This window comes from Pezoporus occidentalis, unplaced genomic scaffold (assembly GCF_034315485.1).
Source record: "Pezoporus occidentalis ecotype Australia unplaced genomic scaffold, CSIRO_AGI_Poc_V1 ctg35, whole genome shotgun sequence".
Classification (NCBI taxonomy): domain Eukaryota; kingdom Metazoa; phylum Chordata; class Aves; order Psittaciformes; family Psittacidae; genus Pezoporus; species Pezoporus occidentalis.
This window is the reverse complement of record NW_026915483.1, coordinates 5,648,453-5,666,462: the sequence shown is the minus strand read 5'-3', so window position 1 is coordinate 5,666,462 and position 18,010 is coordinate 5,648,453. Positions and strand designations below refer to the sequence as shown.

Below are 18,010 nucleotides of genomic sequence, written 5' to 3'. Positions count from 1 at the left end.
TTTGCACAAAGTTTCTGGAAGGCTTAAGATTAGCATGACAGTTGCTTAGATAGAGGTAAAATGCTTTTGACAAGTTTCTCTGCTAGAACTTGATTCAACAAAGCACTTCAGCAGATGCTCACAAGCTTTGCTGAATCAGAGCCCAGAAGAGACACCCCTTTTGACAGCTTCCTTATAACTGCTCGAAGTTAACCCTCTTGCAGGGACCTCTCCCCTCCCTCAGGCACTTACACGTGATGGAACAGACATACGGCCTGGCGCACTCCTGCAGTGCTCTGGGACTTGCATCGTACCGGAGGACAGGATCTGGTAGCAAATGGCACACGGCAGCAGATGCACACAGTTCCTCCCCTGGATTTCTGATCCAGCAAAAACAGCTGAAAAGCAACACAACTGCTATCGCTAAACAAGGATTACAGAGCTACTGTTTAAGAAAAATAAATCACTGAACAACTACCTTAAAAGGTGGATAATTCTTTCTTGATGGCATTTCAGTGACACCATTATTGATGTTTCCACCCCCCTGCATGTTGACAGAGCTGGTTATTTTGACAAGTATAAAGAGAAACTTCAGCTAGCTGTGTAGTGACTGCAAGTTACTTGTATTCTCTATTGTGTTATCTACTGCAAATATAAGCTTAAAAAGTTCATCTGGTGGAACAGGCTCCCAATAGTTTGCTGTGTGCCACAGCGTTCAAATCAACTGGGTCTAGCATCTGAATTTTTCATTTTAACAAAAATCCCCTATTGAGACAAACACTGCCTGTGAACTCTGTGTTTCTCATGCATGTAGAAAGAGTCAAACTCTTCCTCATCTCTCCCCTCTCACTTCTGTCATCACAGCAGTCACTTCTCTCCAGCAGGTTATTTCCACAAAGGGAAATGGTTTGGTGTGACAAACGCTTGCCTGTGACGCTGTGCTGTGCACACATAATGGGGCTCTTTGCTCCAAGCTGCCCTCCCTCTCTCAGCCCAGCAGACTGGAAGGCAGAAAGGGCCAGTTTAGGAGTTGATGTTGATGTCAATCATGTAGACAGGACTTCTGCCAGCTGCTTTTATCCTGGGTACCCTGCTCCATAAACATCCCACAACTCTGGATTCACAGCTGTCCTGCAGCTATGTCGAACCACCCACCCAAATCGGCCACTCCACTTTCCAGCCAGGAGTTCATCACTCCTCTGTATGAGGTTCCCTCCTCATAAGGCCTAGAGTCAGGGTTTATCACCAGGTCACTGCTGCTCTGAACCCCTTCGTGCATGCCACCCAATGCTCTGTACCGCAACCCTGTCAAGGCTGTAGCAGCTGAGCTCCCCAGCACCTATCACTTGCAGGTCACAGATTTTTATTCCAGACTGATTCAATGTTTGTAAGACATAAAAGTTAGAGTCTGCTTCCTAAAGATGGGGAAAAAAAACCCAAACACTAAGGCTATTGGAAGATGTGCTTTACACTCCCCAAAGCAAGATTTAAAAACCTCTGTCTATTGATCAATTACTTAAGCATCAAATAATACATTTTACAGTCCAAAGGGTGATTTATAAAGAGATCTAAAGAAACTATAAGAGGAAATAATACCGTGACCTATTGCTTAACATTGGCAAGTCAACACACATAATACTTGTTTAAAGCCCTGGCTCATTCGATTCATGCACAGCCTGGATTTTCATTCCCCACCACTATCCCTTAATACTTGCCCAAATACAGCACTCTTTTTGTGCTATAAATTGAATACTAAAAAATAATAGTTCACTGAATGCAAGATTTACTATAAGACATAAAAATAAAATGACAATAACGCCACATACATAAATTAAGCGAGAAGCCTGTAATCTAGTCTGTATCAATGCTGTATTTTCCCTCATGTCAATGTCTCACTCTTCATCTTCTCTGAAGTACAATAAGTTACCATTATTGGTAAATATTTACATGCAGTTCTGCAGTATCAAGATAATGACAGTTAATGTAAGTCCTCAAAAACACATTCCCATCTTCCCAAGACAACCCAAATATTTATCACATACGTCTTTCTGAAGCCTTATGCCTTTTTGAGAGTGAGTGTTAGGATTATCTTTATTCTTGTCTCAGCAACTTTCAGCTAAGAAAACTCAAACAAATTAGGACTCTGGTAGCCACATACGCACCAGCTAAAATCAATAGCTTTAATTTTCACATTTAAACCTACAATTTTCCTCTGACAGGCTCAGCAGGTTTTAATGCACACAACAATTTACTTTTACTGTTCTAATTGTTTTTAGTCAATCACTTTTATTGCTTCTCTGCATCTCACTAAACAAATTAATACAGCTACGTTCATAAATGATTACTCTGTGAAATGGCTTGAGAGATACATTTGCCAGTTTCACCTTCAATTACTGCCAACATTAGTAATATTTAGACCAGAATACACATTTATCCAGGTTTTATAATTGAGTGAGCAACAGGAGCAAAAAAAGTAAAAAAAGGAGGGGGAAAAAAATCTAGTCATGAGCATGATGGTATCTCATTCCATCTTTCTAACAATTTTTTGGCCCCCAAGGCCAAAGGAAAACCAGCAAGAATGACATTATTACAGGACATGAGAGGCCTGGATCAAATTCCTTGTTTTCTTCGTTATACAAGAGCAGCCAGAGTCCAAACTCCAGAAGAGACTTTGGAGTCTCCTTGTACCCACCCAACTCTGCTTCTTGACCAGACTGGATGTGGGTCAGGTACAGGATAATCGACAGGCCTGGCTCTTCACACATCCACAGATACACTCCTCCAGTGTATGTAGAAGTGCTTCATCTACAGTTAATATGACATGCCAGTTATTCCTCCTACTCTCACCTATTATATCAGCACTTTCATGGCATTCTGTGGATTTTGGGAGAGTCTGTCCATGCCTCACATTATCTTTCTTAAACATCTTGCTTTGTGATTGGTAAACACTTACTCAAAGCTTTCCTCTCACCTTTACAGAGCATGTTCTTTCTAAGTAGTCACCAGAGTACTAAACCAGCTGCTGCTTTTGTACAAAAGCTAAAAATTATTGTACATTGGTCAAAACTGCTGACATCAAACTAGCTTTTTCATTTAATATTCCTACATAATATCACCCGCATTTGATTTAAACCTTCATTGAACACGTGCCCTCAGAAGCGTCTGGGTCTTAAGCTGTAGAAAACTGATAAACTGCATAGCATGGCAGAAGGGCTTTTCTCTGTTCTCTTAGAAACCTGCATAATATTTTATATGAAAAAGCCCTGATCTCTGGCTGAGGCTGCTTGGTACTTCATTAGTATAAACCAAATCTATTAATCCTTTTGGTCCTTAAGCTACCAAGCCTACATTCTACTGCAACAAGGAAAAAAAACAACATGAAAAGCCTGCAGGAAAAAAAGAGAGGCGTCTTACTTTTACTAAACCATGTGAACAGCAAAGAACAAACCTGTTTACTTCCCGAGGTCTGAGGCTAATGCAAAAAAAACAGACTCATAGAATGGTTAGGGCTGGAAAGGACCTTAAGGTCATCTAGTTCCAACCTCCCTGCCATGGGCAGGGATGCCTCACCCTATACCATGTCACCCAAAGCTCTGTCCAACCTGGCACTGAACACTGCCAGGGACAGTGCATTTGGATTTGTTTTAGTATTTCCATATTCCTTGAATCAGTTCCCTAGTCTGAATATATATATTTTTTATTTTAGGTTGCTTGGCATTAAACAGAGTCCTTCTCCAACCATCAGCTTCCACAAACCTACCCCTTCTCCCTTCCCTGCAGTGAGGGAATACAGCTGCTCCATAATCCCATCTTTTTATCCTCAGGCAGGACAGTGCTCACTGAGGACAGCCCCCTCGCTTGGGTGACGTAACCCAGAGCATGTCTGCTGTTCAGGGCTCTTTATTGAAGAACTAAGTCTAAAAAAACCTAAACAAACAAATCTTGTGTCACCAATTACCCAAACTGCTGCGACTCAGGGCAGAGATCAGCAGGAAGAACAGATTAAGCCAGAAGCAGCAACAGCATCTCTACTCACAGCCAAATATATGTTTTGATCAAAAAAAGCCAGTCCCCATCACCACTGTATTACAGCAGAGAGACGTGATCAACAGAGCCACAGCCACAGCAAAGAGAGGCACAACTGTATTCCCACAGAAAAGGGCCAGCAAGATCATCTCAGTTCTGTGTGGCAGCTCAGCATGGCAGCAGCCTCAGCTCATTTTCACATTTGCCTTGAAATGGTACCAAGCAGCAAAGAGTCATGTATTTTCCTGCAGGCTGACACCCTGGGACATTGACTCACAGACTTCTTGGAGAAGGATTAAACTGGTATCCAAGAGTGGCACTGAACTGCTTTGTACAAAACACATATGGGCTGGACTGACTCATTAGAAGTTTTACCATGGTCCAGCTATAGAAAATTTCATAGTTCTATCAACTAATGACAGTATTTCATAAAGAATAGTGAAGAGTTCATGGAACTGCATAATTTCGAAGGCCAATTTTCAAATATGAGCAAGGTGTGCCTCATTGCACTCATGGACAGAGACAGACAACATGATATAGCTGATCAAGATTAGGTGACAATTTTTGCTGTTTCCCTCCACGCAAACCAGAATGTGCTGCTCTTAAATACTTTCTTAAAAGGTCCTTTACAAGTAGGAACCTACTTTGTGTGGACAAATAAGATGCGTTGAAATGCTGTCCAAGATCAGTTGTTCTACAGTGATACCTGAAGACACCAATGAAGATCAAGCCTTACTCTGACAGCCACACCATGCAGAAAAAGCTTGTAGGCCCCCATCAATACAGTCTAAATAAATAGGTCAACCTGCTCCACATGTTTCAGCTACGGACAGAAATCAACACTAAAATGTGCTCATGGTTATGAAATGTTCATCACTCAGCAAGATATTTCCATCTCATCTACCTAGAAAGAAAAAGATCACCATGCCAAGAGACCACCACCCTGCAAACATTCAAGACTTTTACAGAGATGTTACAGGGTATATTCCCAACACATAAATACATGAGGAATGCATCACTTTCTTCCCTCCACTGAACTCGCTAGCATACAACTCACATCTCACAGTTCACTATCCAGCAGCCAAAATAGAGGAAAAAGTATCACGTCCAAGCTATAAATCATATCAGCCCATTGCAATTAAACACATTCAAATTCTGAATCCCAGAAAACCAACTTTGTAATGATACAATTGCTGATTGCATCTAGCAAATACTCTATTGCTGCCCTTCAAATGTGATTTCCATTTACAAGCACACAGAAGCTACTTTACTGCCAATTCCTCCACTGATGGCACATTCTATTGACAAAATACAGCTGAGCCACCTAAAGCAATTTCAGCTGCAGACTAACCTTTCACACAAGAAGTTAACCAGCTCCTCCAGCAATGTGCAGTAGATTTAGATCAGCAAACATCACACAGACACATTCCGATCCTTTGAACAGCCTCATGCCCAGGTGACAGCTAAGGACAGGGTAATATTAGCACAGTATTGAATGCTTTGAGTTCTGGGAACTCAGTTCTTACTTCCTTACTCAGAAGTAAGAGGTTCAGATTCACACTCTGCCACAAACTGTTTGATCTACCTACAGCTTTCCTTCTCCATTTCCCCCCTTCCTTTGTCTTATCCCTCTCCTGCATTACAGTTTTCTCATTACACTTTTATAAAGATTGACCTAGTTCAAATAATGCTGGTTTAAAATTAAAAAAGCTGCCCAGCCTTCCTACATATTTAAATAGTACCAGATGTATTCGGGTCTAAAGGGCAACCACTGGCACAGGAGCACTGCTTCTAACAACCACCAGCCAAAGAGAGACTGTGCAGCCACAACCTGACAGGTTCACCAGCAAATAATTTCATTGCTAAAAGCAGCAGACTCCAACATAAAATGACACTTCTTTTAAATGCAGTTATAGAAAATATTGGTTCTGTATTACTTCTGGAAGGAATCACAAATGTTAAGACATGCCAAGACTTGGAGCTCCTTATCAGTGAAACTTGCTAGTAGTTCTAGGAACTACTTTTATTGTCAGGCTTAATTCTGCATTCCTGTCAAGTCTGCCCTTTAAGTGAGTGCCTGATCAAAGATCTTACGGTTGACCTCTCAGATTTTGCCCATAGATCACTCAAAGGACTAGTTTACTATCAGTTGCCCTTCCCATCTGTCCAGTGCTAGCTGTCATGCCCTCTTCAATATAGTCTGTGCTAAACAATTCCAGGGGTGGGTGGGAACGGGGAAAGAGCCCATACAGCAGCACATTCGCCCATAAATTCACACATAAAGTACACACCAGATCAGGCAGTCTGCTGGAAGAAGCTAAATTCACCAACATATCTGTACCAGTGCAAGTCCCAGGCAGAGACTGCTAAAGCAGAAGTGCAGCTGAGTAGTGTTTGGAATCAGAGTGCACGTTTCCAGAGAAACATCAGACATCCCCAAGTGTGAATACCTACCACATGAAAGCAGACAAGGCCCTGCATTATCAGATCACACGGTTCAGCTGCCTTCTCAGTCCGAGAGCACGCACAGGAGAGCAATGCCGGACACCACACTCAGCCTGCTGCTGACTGCAGAAGAACAATACAGCTACAAACAAGAGATGTATCCCTGCAGAAGGTGCTATATGGGGAATTATTTTAGCTATGGGAGGCTGGATGACTTCTCTCAAACTTCTTAATTAACCCCATGCAAAAGAATTCAGCACTCCCACCTAAAGCCCTTTTATGGTTCACAGATCAAACCCAGTTTGTCTTGGGGTGTACACACAAGCTGAAGCTACTACTGTCCCACATGAACTTTTTTCCACAGCTCAGCTAGAAAGAGCAAATCCAGTCATGTATTCCTGCATGCTGGGAAGTGAGCAGAGTCATAGTTAAAAGTAGCACTAAAAAGAAAAATCAAAGGCAGATCTAACAGCCAGACAACCCACAGAAAGTAAGAACCAATACATTACTTGCCCTGGCCAGAAATTCACACAGAGCAAGAGAAGACCTTGTGCTCACAGGGCAGCCTGCTCCATCATACCATTAGCTGGGAGGCTCAGTTCTCTTTGCCATGCTGCTGTTCCAGTTCACCTGTGGTGAGATCAGATATTCCTTGCACTACTGCTTTGGAGAGCACAGCTATATCAGCCTGGAAGGGCTCATTTGTCTGTCTGCCTTTACTTTTTAGTTCACCTGCACAACAGAAAATGATTTTTATGCTGTGGTAGCCACACAGTTCACACCTATTTTTTTTTGCTTCATCTCCCCAAGGAAATCACCTAATACTTCTTTTCTCTGTGCAACCAGGTGGTAACACAACCATCCTGTGTCAAACCTCAAAAATCACTAAAGTACTTGCTGGCATCTCATGAGAGAAAGATACTGCTGTTGGAAAGCGAGTGCATTATTAGTTGCTTCACTCATTAACAAAAGCTGATCAAAGCCATACTGGTCCCTGAAGATGTTGCACTTTATAAACTACTACAGTTTCCTAAAAGGAGACAGTGGCTTAAGTCCAAGCAGGTAATGCACTACAGGCACTTCTCTTGTCATCCATTTTAAAACAGGGCAGGAGAGGCTGGTCAGCCCAGCATTACTTGGCTAAAATTCAGCTGAAGTAACATCAGAGCTGGGCTTCTTGCCTCCTTTCCCATTTAGAAGGAAATACACCTCCTTCATCAAAACCACATCTTTCATGTGTTAGGTCAATGTCCCAGCCATATTATTAATACATCACACCCCAGACATCACATAGCCTTCCTTCTAGTTAAAACAGATTTAACTGAATTGAAAACAGTACCTTAGGTTCTATTAGGGGAGGAAAAGTCACAAAGAAGTTATAAGAAATGTCCATCCTTACCTGTAGAGAAACAGCAAAACCCAACAACCTCAAACCTGCACCAAGCCCAACCTCTTGACCCTACTCCACTACTGCTAGGCTGATGAGCTTGCATTGTTAACAGACATCCTCCAAGCTGAAATAAAGTAGATGTTAATGGTGAAGATCCCTCCTGCATACTCACGTGAAGGATTCTTCTCAAAGTCCTCAATTTTTCATTGAGAACCTGTTTTTCAGTTTCTGGGGGGGGGTGTGTTACTCTACAAAATTGTGAGTAGCCTGTTTTACAAACATCTGAGAGTTTATTGCCAGGCACTACAAAAAATACATCTATATATTGACCCTCTTATGAAGATGCAAAGATTGGGTTAATGTTTTTCATTAAGTTCCTAAATTGGAAGTTCATTTTATTATTTAAAAATTACTAAAAAATATATAAAGGTGAAATGACCACTGTTAACTATCTCAAATGAATGGAAAGAAAATGTTTACGTTTAAGAGCTGGCTCTTTTGCAACTGCAGAGTAACTTACCTCTAAAGGTTCCTACCTCTCCATATTCATATCTAGCTATACAAGATAGCTACGTATGGGAATACAAGGGTATTCACTTGGCTGAGAAAGCCTGCCTAAGGGTTCTGTGAACTAACAGAGTTCTGCAATAATGCCTTGGTAATGCAAAACTGCTGTTTAGAGAACAATCTCCTTTGAGACCCCACAGTTAGGTCTATTTTCTGTGGGGTATTTCAGCAGTGGTACTGCCAAGTATCTAAGCAGAGGCTCTGTGCCTAGTTCTAGTCTTTGCCACACACGGGCCCCTTTGAATACATGTATTTAAACAAGATATCCAAGGCCCACAGTCAGAGATCTGAAGAGGCAGGCCTTTGGTGCATGGCACACAGCTCTTTTGAGCTGAAAGTCAAAGAAAATGCAAAAAGGAATAAATAATCAAAAGAACAGAAGTAGAAAGAAGCTGGTAAGACTCTGAGCACAGACGTACTCTGATATTCCTAGATCACTGAGAAAACAAGCATTCCTTTTGCCATTTAAAGTAGACTTTGTTCTAAATTACACTATTACATAGAAAGAAGTGCCTCATAATAAGTTTTTTATTGTCCACATGACTTTAATTTATCCCTTGTACACAAGAAGAGACAAAGTTGAATGGATCCACAGAAAAAAAAAAGATCAAGTTTGGGCACCACCTGACAGCCCAGTGATCAGAGCAGTCACTTTGGCAGTGAAAAGGCATGTGTCAACATCCTGCTACCAGCACTTTTCAGGAACTTAAAGGAATCGCTCCTCGAATAAACTTGGAGGGCAGACAGTCCCTGACCAGGGCCTGCTGTTGTAGGAGGATGTGCCAGCACCTGTAACATCCAAAGGCAAAGTCCTGGGTGTGGTACCTGCATGAAGCAAGGAGGCCCATGTAAACAGGTTCAGTCACTCCTCACTAAGATTCCCAGGGAGATAAGTGACGCCAGTGGTAAGTAGGAGCCCCTCTCTGACTCGCACATAAACAGTCATTTACTAGATGGAGAACCCAGCATGTCTCCTTACCATCTTTACAAGTTGTAATAAAATGCACAACAGGCCTTGGAGTTCAGGAAAGAGCACCTGAACTCATTGGGACTCATTTGTGAGCAAAGATAATGAGTCAATATGAAACACATGAGAGGAGTGGCTCCAAAGGGAAAGGCTTGTCCCTCAGTAATAGATGTAAGTTAGAAGAATTACCATACCTTCAAGTATATCTTGAGGAAACAGGATGGAATAAAGAGGGTTTCTGAGGATCTAAGGGAAAAAAAAACAAATAACCAACCATTCCTGAAAAGCAAGCACACTGCTGGAGAGTAGAATTATCTTAAATACCTCAAGCAACTGAGCTTTATCACATCTCTTCTAAAACTAGACTGGAAAAGGCTTTAGGTACTGAAAATAAGAGATAAAAAAGAAACTAGCTGGAGAAAGAAAGAAAAGACCAATTAATCTCTCATTTGCCATGTAACTGGAACTAGATGATGTTAAGGTCCTTTCCAACCCTAACTATTCTATGATTCCATAATTCCTTGCAGGAGGCATCCTCAGTTTCCCAGACACTGTATCTGAGGATCAGACTTGAGGTTCTGGATTTGATGTATTTTGATTCCAAGGGCAGGGTAATGCACAATTTCATACTTTCCCATCGCCCAATAAAACAGAAACCTTCCAGAAGTGTTGAATTACAAGGAGTAAAAAAAAAGAGGCAGAAATTGCCTGAAGAAGTCATCTAGTCCATCTCAAATCATAGGGCTGGGCTCCATCATGGGGAAGCAGGGCTTTATGAAAGCTGGGTGACCTATTCCAGAACATCACTTATCCTCACCACCACCCGACCTCTTTCCCTGTGGCCATCTAAATCCATAACTCCTTTTCCCAAGCACTATGAGCAAGGAGAACAGATGCAGCACACAGTGCATAAAAGCTTCCCGTTACTCCCACTGATTTGATGAAACCTTTTCCATGGTCTTGTTCCAATGGTTTGTGAGGTTTGGGGGACTGTAGAGGGGAAGCAGAGGCTCGGACACAATGCAAGTATGCTGCACTGTATCCCTTCCCCTGATTTTCCTGACAAGCCAGGCTAGCAGCACTCTCGCCACTGAATCCCTGACAGGATCAATCCCTCTCAAGCAAACTGGTGTTAAACCTTCAGCCTGTTGTAATCTACAGATACAGTAACAAAGTTACAGCACTTTCCAACTTTGGCCAGGGAAGGAGCAAAAAACCCTTCGCAAGGCTTACCTCTTAGGCTGATAACTCCCACAGCATCTCCAGTGCCTGCTCTACTGTGTTGTAGCATCTGTTCAAAAGCTCCACCTCCTGGAGTCATGAAATCAATACAGAAACAACCCGACTTTCACTTTGGAGTAAGGGTGCGAGAGGAAAGTCTGTGAAGGTGTGAATCTTTAGAAGGGCAAAACTTAGAATTACAGAATTATCTCTGATTTAAAAACAAACAAAACCAAAACCTTGAATTTGGATGCTCATCTCCTGATCTGGAGGAAGTCAATTTAATTTCTCAGCACTTAGGTGAGGTGTTTGACAGAGTTGCTGCAGCAGCTGTTTCATGTCTCATCACATCCCACTGAAGATTTAAGGCTATTTCCGATGTAAAAACATAAGAGCAGTTATGACTGCTATCCCCCCTATTTAAATCGTCCCTCTTTTCACGCCTTTGTCCTTTCCACCCCCGGCATTGCGCAGCGCACCTCAGCACAGCCCCGGCGGTCCGCTCCGCACAGGGACCGCTGCCGGCGGGGCACACACCTGCAGGGCCCGGCCGCCATTGCCGCCACCTCATCGCGAGCAGCGCCTCACACACCCAGCGCCGCGGGCACCCAGCGCCACCCGCCGACCGCAAAATGGCGCCGCGGCACCATCCCGACGCGGCGGCGCCCTCTGCCGGCCGCAGCCTGTTCCTGCGGCGCGCGAACGGCCGGACCGAGGGGCGGGAGACGGCGCGGAGGGGTGAATGGCCCCGCTGCCCGCCTCAGGGAGAGCCGGCGGGGGTGAGCCGGCAGGAGGGTTTGGGGCTCTGCGGTCCCGGCCAGCCGCTCTCTGGACCCTCAGACGCCGCGCCCTCCTCACAAAGCGCCCACAGGGTCGGTGGGTGCCTCAGCTCCTCTCCCGGGTGTAACCGTGTTGCTCGGCAAGAAGAGCACTGCCGAGAGAGCTTTATTGTCATTGTCAGGTGCCAGAGACCTCTCCTCCACTTGGCACACGCAAATGTAGTGGTGCCACAGGGAGCCTCTGACCTCCAGGAAGAGAGGGAATGCAGGAATGCCATCCAGGGAATGCGGGTCTCCAGTGTGCAGCCAGAGGCCCAAGGTCTCCCATCCGTGCTTCAGATTATTCCCCATGCCTTGCCCCCATGTCCCATGGGGCAGCTCTGCATTCCCCGCTCTCGGGTTCCTCATTACAGGAAGGAACCTGAACATAAGTTTCCTTCCCCTGCTTACCTACGCCGGGAATCCACGTCCTTCCGCTCGCGAGCTGAAGAGTGTGAAGACTGCTGTGCTTGGCCGAGTTCACTGTCTCCACACTCGTTACCACAGCGTGCTGTCGGTGCTGCAGGCAGAGAAGGCTCCACTTTCTCACCAGCCTTTCTATCAATCACCCTCATTTTGTTTCCCACAAGATCACAAAACAACGTTAAGAAGGGCTGTTGGCCACTCTACAGCCTCGTTTGAACCTTTTCATCAGGTGTTTCAAACAACCCTGCATTGTTCAACTGCACAGAAGCAGAATCATAGAATCACAGAATGTATGGCTTGAAGGAACCCTAAAGCTCATCCAGTTCCAATCCCCTGCCATGGGCAGGGACACCTTCCACTATTGCAGCTTGCTCCAAGCCCCATCCAACCTGGCCTTGAACACTGCTGCTCTGGGCACCCTGTGCCAGCACCTCAGCACCCTCACAGGGAAGAACTTCTGCCTAAGAGCTCATCTCCATCTCCCCTCTGGCAGGTTAAAGCCATTCCCTTTGTCCTGGCCCTACAGGCCCTTGCCCAAAGCCCCTCTCCAGGTTTCTTGTAGCCCCTTTAGGCACTGGAAGCTGCTCTAAGGTCACCTCAGAGCCTTCTCTAGGATGAATGACCAAGAAATAAATGCTCAAGGAACCCCTCTGCCCCATCCTGCTTTTGAGCGCCCTTTCTCAATCCTTGTGACTGATGTTCTGCAGGTTTGAGCATTAAAAATGGACCAGGAAGACTTTTTGGTCACTGCTGGAACAACCTCGGAGCCCAGAGCAAGACAGGCAGCAGTTGGCAGCCAGGCAGCTTTCCCAGGTCATTTCTTCAGTTCTGCCTCCGGGCATTGCAAAGGTTTCACCAGCAGCCCCGGGTTATTGCAAGAGACAGTGCCAAAAGGTGAATGGTACCAATGCTGCCTGAGGGGCACAGCGAGGGGTGGGAGAAGTCTGGAACTGTTGCCTGCCACGGTTCACCTGAAACCCACAGGGACGAGCCGCTTGTCCCACACCAGTACCAGCCCTCACTGAAGACCCTAACGCACAACTATTGCGCTTGTTGCGTAAGTAGAGAATAATGAAGCAAACATGAACTGCATTGTCTCAGAGATAAAGGCTGGGAGCGCTGCTTTCTCTGTGCTCGCCTCCAGCACAGCTTAAGGACAGTTTGAATCCCACAGGTGTCTGCTCCAGAGTGTTAATAACAAGATGGCACTGCAGGTGAAGTAGCCCTGAGAGCACAGTGAAGGGAAAACCACTTCTAAAGACCTCATGGAACAGGATGAGAATTAAAAATAAAACAAATAAATTGGAAAGGGTGCAAAACATCACAATGTAGCTGGGAGAAGATGAGGGAGGGGAACAGTATGCTTGAGGTAAAATACATGCCACATGACATGGCAGCTCAGAAACAACTTGGGCAGAAAATGACGTGGAGGTCATGGTGGACCTCAAATCAAATACAGTTGACTCTCACCTGGAAACGTACACAGGACACTCCAGAGGCATCGCTTGGGAGGCTCCAGCTGGCATCCTGGTTCCTGGTTTGGACACAGAGAGACACATGGGAGAAGAGCAAAGGCTCAGAACAGCACATATGGTGAGGGAAGGGCAGGAGGATGTGTTTGTTTAGTCTGGCAAAGCACAAATCAGGGTGGGTGGATAAACCAAGGGGGTTGCCAACGCAATTTGGTCACCAGCCGTGTTCCTCATAGAGGAGAAGCGGAGGACGACACGAGGAACGACGGCTTAATTTGCGGCTGAGGTGATTTACCCTAAGTATCTGGGGACATCCTCACTGACCTGCAGCGCGTCCTGGAGGCCGCCTCCCTGCGGAGGCCGGGGTCTGTCAGCAGGGATTTGTCACCGGAGCCACCCGGGAGAGGCCCCACGGCCTCCCCCGGGCTCTCACTCGGGAAAACCCTCGTTTCCCCCCCGCAGAGCTCGGCTCTGCTCGGCCCCGCGCCGGGACCACGGCCTCGGTCTCGGTCTCACTCCCGCCGCCTCATGGAGCCCTGACCGAGGGCCGCCACATGGCGCCGCCCCTTTGCCCTCAGCCGCTGCTTGTAAGGGGAGCAGAGCCCAGCCCAGCGGCGCACCTCGTTAATTACCTTAATGAGGCGGTGACGCAGCCTGGGTTAGTGGGAGACATCGCTCTGGAGGGGGGCGAGGCTTTATAACCCCAGCACATGCTGCAGGGGCAAGCTTCCTCTATTGCAAGTATTAAAGTCGGGCCTGAGGCCTAAAACTCAAGGCTGACAGAGCAGCTCAGGTACTTTAAGGAAATGGAGTGATACAGGGATAGACTCCACAGCTCGTTAGTTGTAAAGTAGGTATGCTTTATTCAGCGCTGAGGCGCATGGGGGATCGTTCCTCCAAAAGCATGCGCACCTTTCCCTCGCCATTCAGTTCGTTTATATTACATATCATGATTACCTAAACATGAGATTGTTTCACGCCTAATACATATGCAAAACCTATTCCCGTCTAGTATTATGTTTTCTGACATTCGTCCCATTGGTGCGCCTGCGCAGTGCCTCCTGGTGGTGGTCGTTAGGGGGTCGTGAGGATGAAGGCTTGTGGTTCCTCTTCATCACTGTGAGTAGCCTCTTGCTTTCACACAGACTCAGTAGGGTTTTGGCTCCTGTCCAAACCTCAGGTTTGGTACAAGCCGGTTTTATGTATCTTAAAGCAGAAACTTGTCAAGTTTGCAAATTTTGTTACTCTGGCTGTCTTTTGTTCCTTTTCTTTCTAAAGATACTGTTTAAACAAGAATGTCTTAAATGTTAAGTTATGAATCTTACCTACTACAATTCTGCCTGGCAGCTGTAACTCTTACAATTCTGCTTCACCATTCTAGCAACTTTGACTCCTAGGGTTCTGCTTCACCAAGCACAGCGACTGCTTAAGCAAGCAGGCACAATGTTAACCCTTTTTTCCCGGTATCAGGACTACCCAAAATAGCAGGATTCTTTTGAATATCAAAAGCAGAATTTAAGGGCTGTCCTTTACCTTGTATGCAGAAAAGTAAACCGTCATCCCCCTCTCCATTCTGCTCCTATATAAGGTTTTTAATAGGAAATATGCCCATGAACGCTATCCAAGCACAATGCAGCTGCTTAAAACGCAGCGCATGCATTTGGGGCTTTAAATCCACACTTACAGAGAAGGAATCTTCTCGGATTTAGTAAATGCAATCTTTAAATGTAGACCCATACTTAACACTAAGATGTTTACTATGATGTTAAAGCATGAATTTCATTTTATTAAACATGGCACCAACAGCAGCAGATATTTAAGTTCATTTATATGTCAAAGTTCTCCTGCAAGGCTTGCTTGTTGCTAAAACAAACGTATCGGAAGGTCAGAGGTGCTTAAAGAAGAAGTTTATTGACAGTATCTTCACAAATAAAACAGTCTAAAGAAAACTTCAGAAATCTCTGAACTTAGAAACCTTAAAATTGTCTCATTGGCAAAATATTAAAAAAAGAAAGACCCAAGACCAAAGCAGTGGAAGCTGTCACTGTATTTTAAACCTTCCTCATGCCAACATTTTGGTTCAGTCCTTTAGTTTTGTAACACACATCCAACCCTTCAGCACAATGTTAGTGAGTCACAGTACAATTTTCCTTCAGTAAGGGGATCTCCAGCAATGAGATGTTTATTGTTTTGGCAAGCACCTCCCCGAATCCCGTCAGCTTAGAACTTGAAAGGTAACATCAGCAAGAAATAGCTTTGTAAATACTCCCTCTGAGCCAAATTATTCCGGTATTTATCAAAACCTAAGATTCTCCCCAACCAATCCCAAGCATACCATGTAGTAGCACAAGAAACTATCAGCATGCATTTTAGAGGTCATTTTTGTACTTCAGCTCTGAACTTAAAAACCAAAAAGAGGGACAATTCTGATAAAAGTGTACTCGGATATTTCATAACATTAATATTTATTGCTTTATATGAATACTGTATTGAAAGCCCAAGCATTCAGTTTACACACAGGAATTATACAATTATATACCGTTCCACAATGGCAGTGAGCACTCATTACAATCTACAAAAAATCTACTTTACAGAAATTTAAAAACTCTAAATATCAAAAAGGTACAGTTGAAGAAACAGGTAGAAATTTGGCAGCCAGTAATTGTGACTGGGAGGTTGCAGCTTGCATGTCTTTAAATATGGGAACTGAAAAATACCAAGGGTTTAAAGCAGTAGTTTGTGCTTTGAGCTGGTCTGGAAAAGAAAACATAACACTGGCTGTCAAAGTAGCATGTTCAAAAATATTTAGTTCACTTCCAAAATGTTGTACAAATTCATGGTGATTTCTCTGCACCCCTAAACCTTTCAGTCGTTCAGCTCAGGTACATAACTACGGTCATGGATTAATCCTTCCAATACAGTGGTGTGAGTTTACCGATGCTATCCGCCTACCTTCAGGTAATTGAGACTTCTCTACAATGTTCACAATGTTCCAAGAAGCATTCAAAAAAGCAAGTACCTGTTTTGTTTCTTCCAAGGTATTTTTCTTACCATGTTTTCAAACATTTCTCCTACAAAAGCTGAAGCTACGTTTTGATTACAACGTTCCCAACATAAAGCTCATTTTCTCATAAATAAAATGAAATCCTGTCACTCAGGCACCTCAGAAGTATACAAAAGTGTTGTGATCTGAACAGTTCTCTTGGAATGTGTTTACTCTGGTGTTTTCAACGTTAGTAGTTCCAGGGTTTCACATGGGCCAGATTTCCTTTGTTTCATTTTCCAGAGGCAAAACAAAGTGCCTTGAGAGGTGAACTCAGTCTTTCCCTATAGAAAAAAGTATTTACTGTGTTTATCTTTTATAGAAACAGAAAAATATACCATTTCCCCCTTAGAACAGTGAGGGTACACATAAGTGTGCATGCGTGCATATATATGTGTGTGTGAAATGTAACACATTTGAAACACACAACATAAGGTTTCATAGTGTGTATTCAAATAAAAATCTGGAAACCAGCATGAAACCCCGTAAGTTCACATGTCAAATGTTCAAACTGTAACCAAAACATGAAGTAACTGCTAGAGCTGTCAGAAAAAGACAAAGACAAAAAAAGCTTTCTTGCTTACATACAACTAGGTGTGGTAATCTCCAAAAAAGTTGTCAAAATTATAATTGCCTTCCAGTTTAAAAACTTTTATTCTAAATAAAAAAAACTATACACAAACCACTGATTTGACCAAACGAAAGTTCAGCGGTAAGCAGGACCTGAAGGAGCTGGTAGTCACAGTTCTTATCATGTACAACTCTTTCAAGGTTCAATCCATGGAGAAGTTTATTTTACAACCTGCTTTTTTTTTCTTTTTTTTTTTGTAAAACTAAAGGTCCACTTTATTACATAAAATTATTTATACAGTGTAAAACCGGAGCCTTATGGAAAATACTGCATCTAAGTGTATTTAAATTAATCTTGCTCCATAGGTTCATCTGCAGCTTCTGTGGCTTCATTGCTGTTTTCCATCGGGGTCTCTGACGATGTCTCTGGAGTTTCACTAGCATAGGACCCTGACTCCTCTGCTTCACTGCAGTCAGCTCCACTACTGGCAGATCCGCTAGCTGCACTGTCATCCGAGTGTAAATCCTTCTCTGCTTGAGACTGATCAGACTCCTCCATCTGATTGTTCTCCTCAGAGGTCTCTTCATTCACAGTTGAGGATTCAGTGTCTTTTTCTTGATCTTTTCTGTCTGGACCAACATTTCTGGGAGACATGAAGGACTCTAGAAACAGTGAAAGTACAGCATTACTGAGGCATTTTAACCATTTCTTAACCCTGCTACTCTCCGTCCCCAGCAATACTTCTGCAACATAGCCTGGGACAAGCTCTGATGTTATCAGAAGATGTAAAGTACTAGCCAGCATCATCAGGACAGCCAAACCATCCTAATATACCATAAAGTCCATTATTTTAATTAAATAGGTTGTTTTGCTTAATTAAGCTTCAGTGCATAAAGACACAACCTAACGAGTATTTTTAACTTGTTTCCCCACACTCCTTCACTTGTGTTCAGCAGCAGCCTTTCGGGAGCATTGAAGACATCAGCGTTGCTAGTGTACACCCGCCACCATCTAGAGGAATATTTTCCAAATGCAGGAGTCCCCAAAAAATTATTATTAAAAGGAAACTCTGGAGAATATGTAAG

The 18,010-nt window shown here is 43.9% G+C and overlaps 1 protein-coding gene and 1 long non-coding RNA gene across 2 annotated transcripts in view; both read right to left on the bottom strand.

Moving 5' to 3' along the window:
• The window catches only part of LOC134169621 (uncharacterized), a 640,302-nt gene that overhangs the window by 425,827 nt on the left and 196,465 nt on the right, over positions 1 to 18,010 (bottom strand). The gene's annotated exons all lie outside the window — the stretch shown is intronic.
• PPP4R2 (protein phosphatase 4 regulatory subunit 2) overlaps positions 15,204 to 18,010 on the bottom strand; it is a 66,941-nt gene continuing 64,134 nt past the window's right edge. Inside the window, exon 10 of the mRNA XM_062630346.1 lies at positions 15,204 to 17,587. Within this exon, the coding sequence (XP_062486330.1) occupies positions 17,274 to 17,587 (314 nt within the window). The 3' untranslated portion in view covers positions 15,204 to 17,273. The remainder of the gene's footprint in view (positions 17,588 to 18,010) is intronic.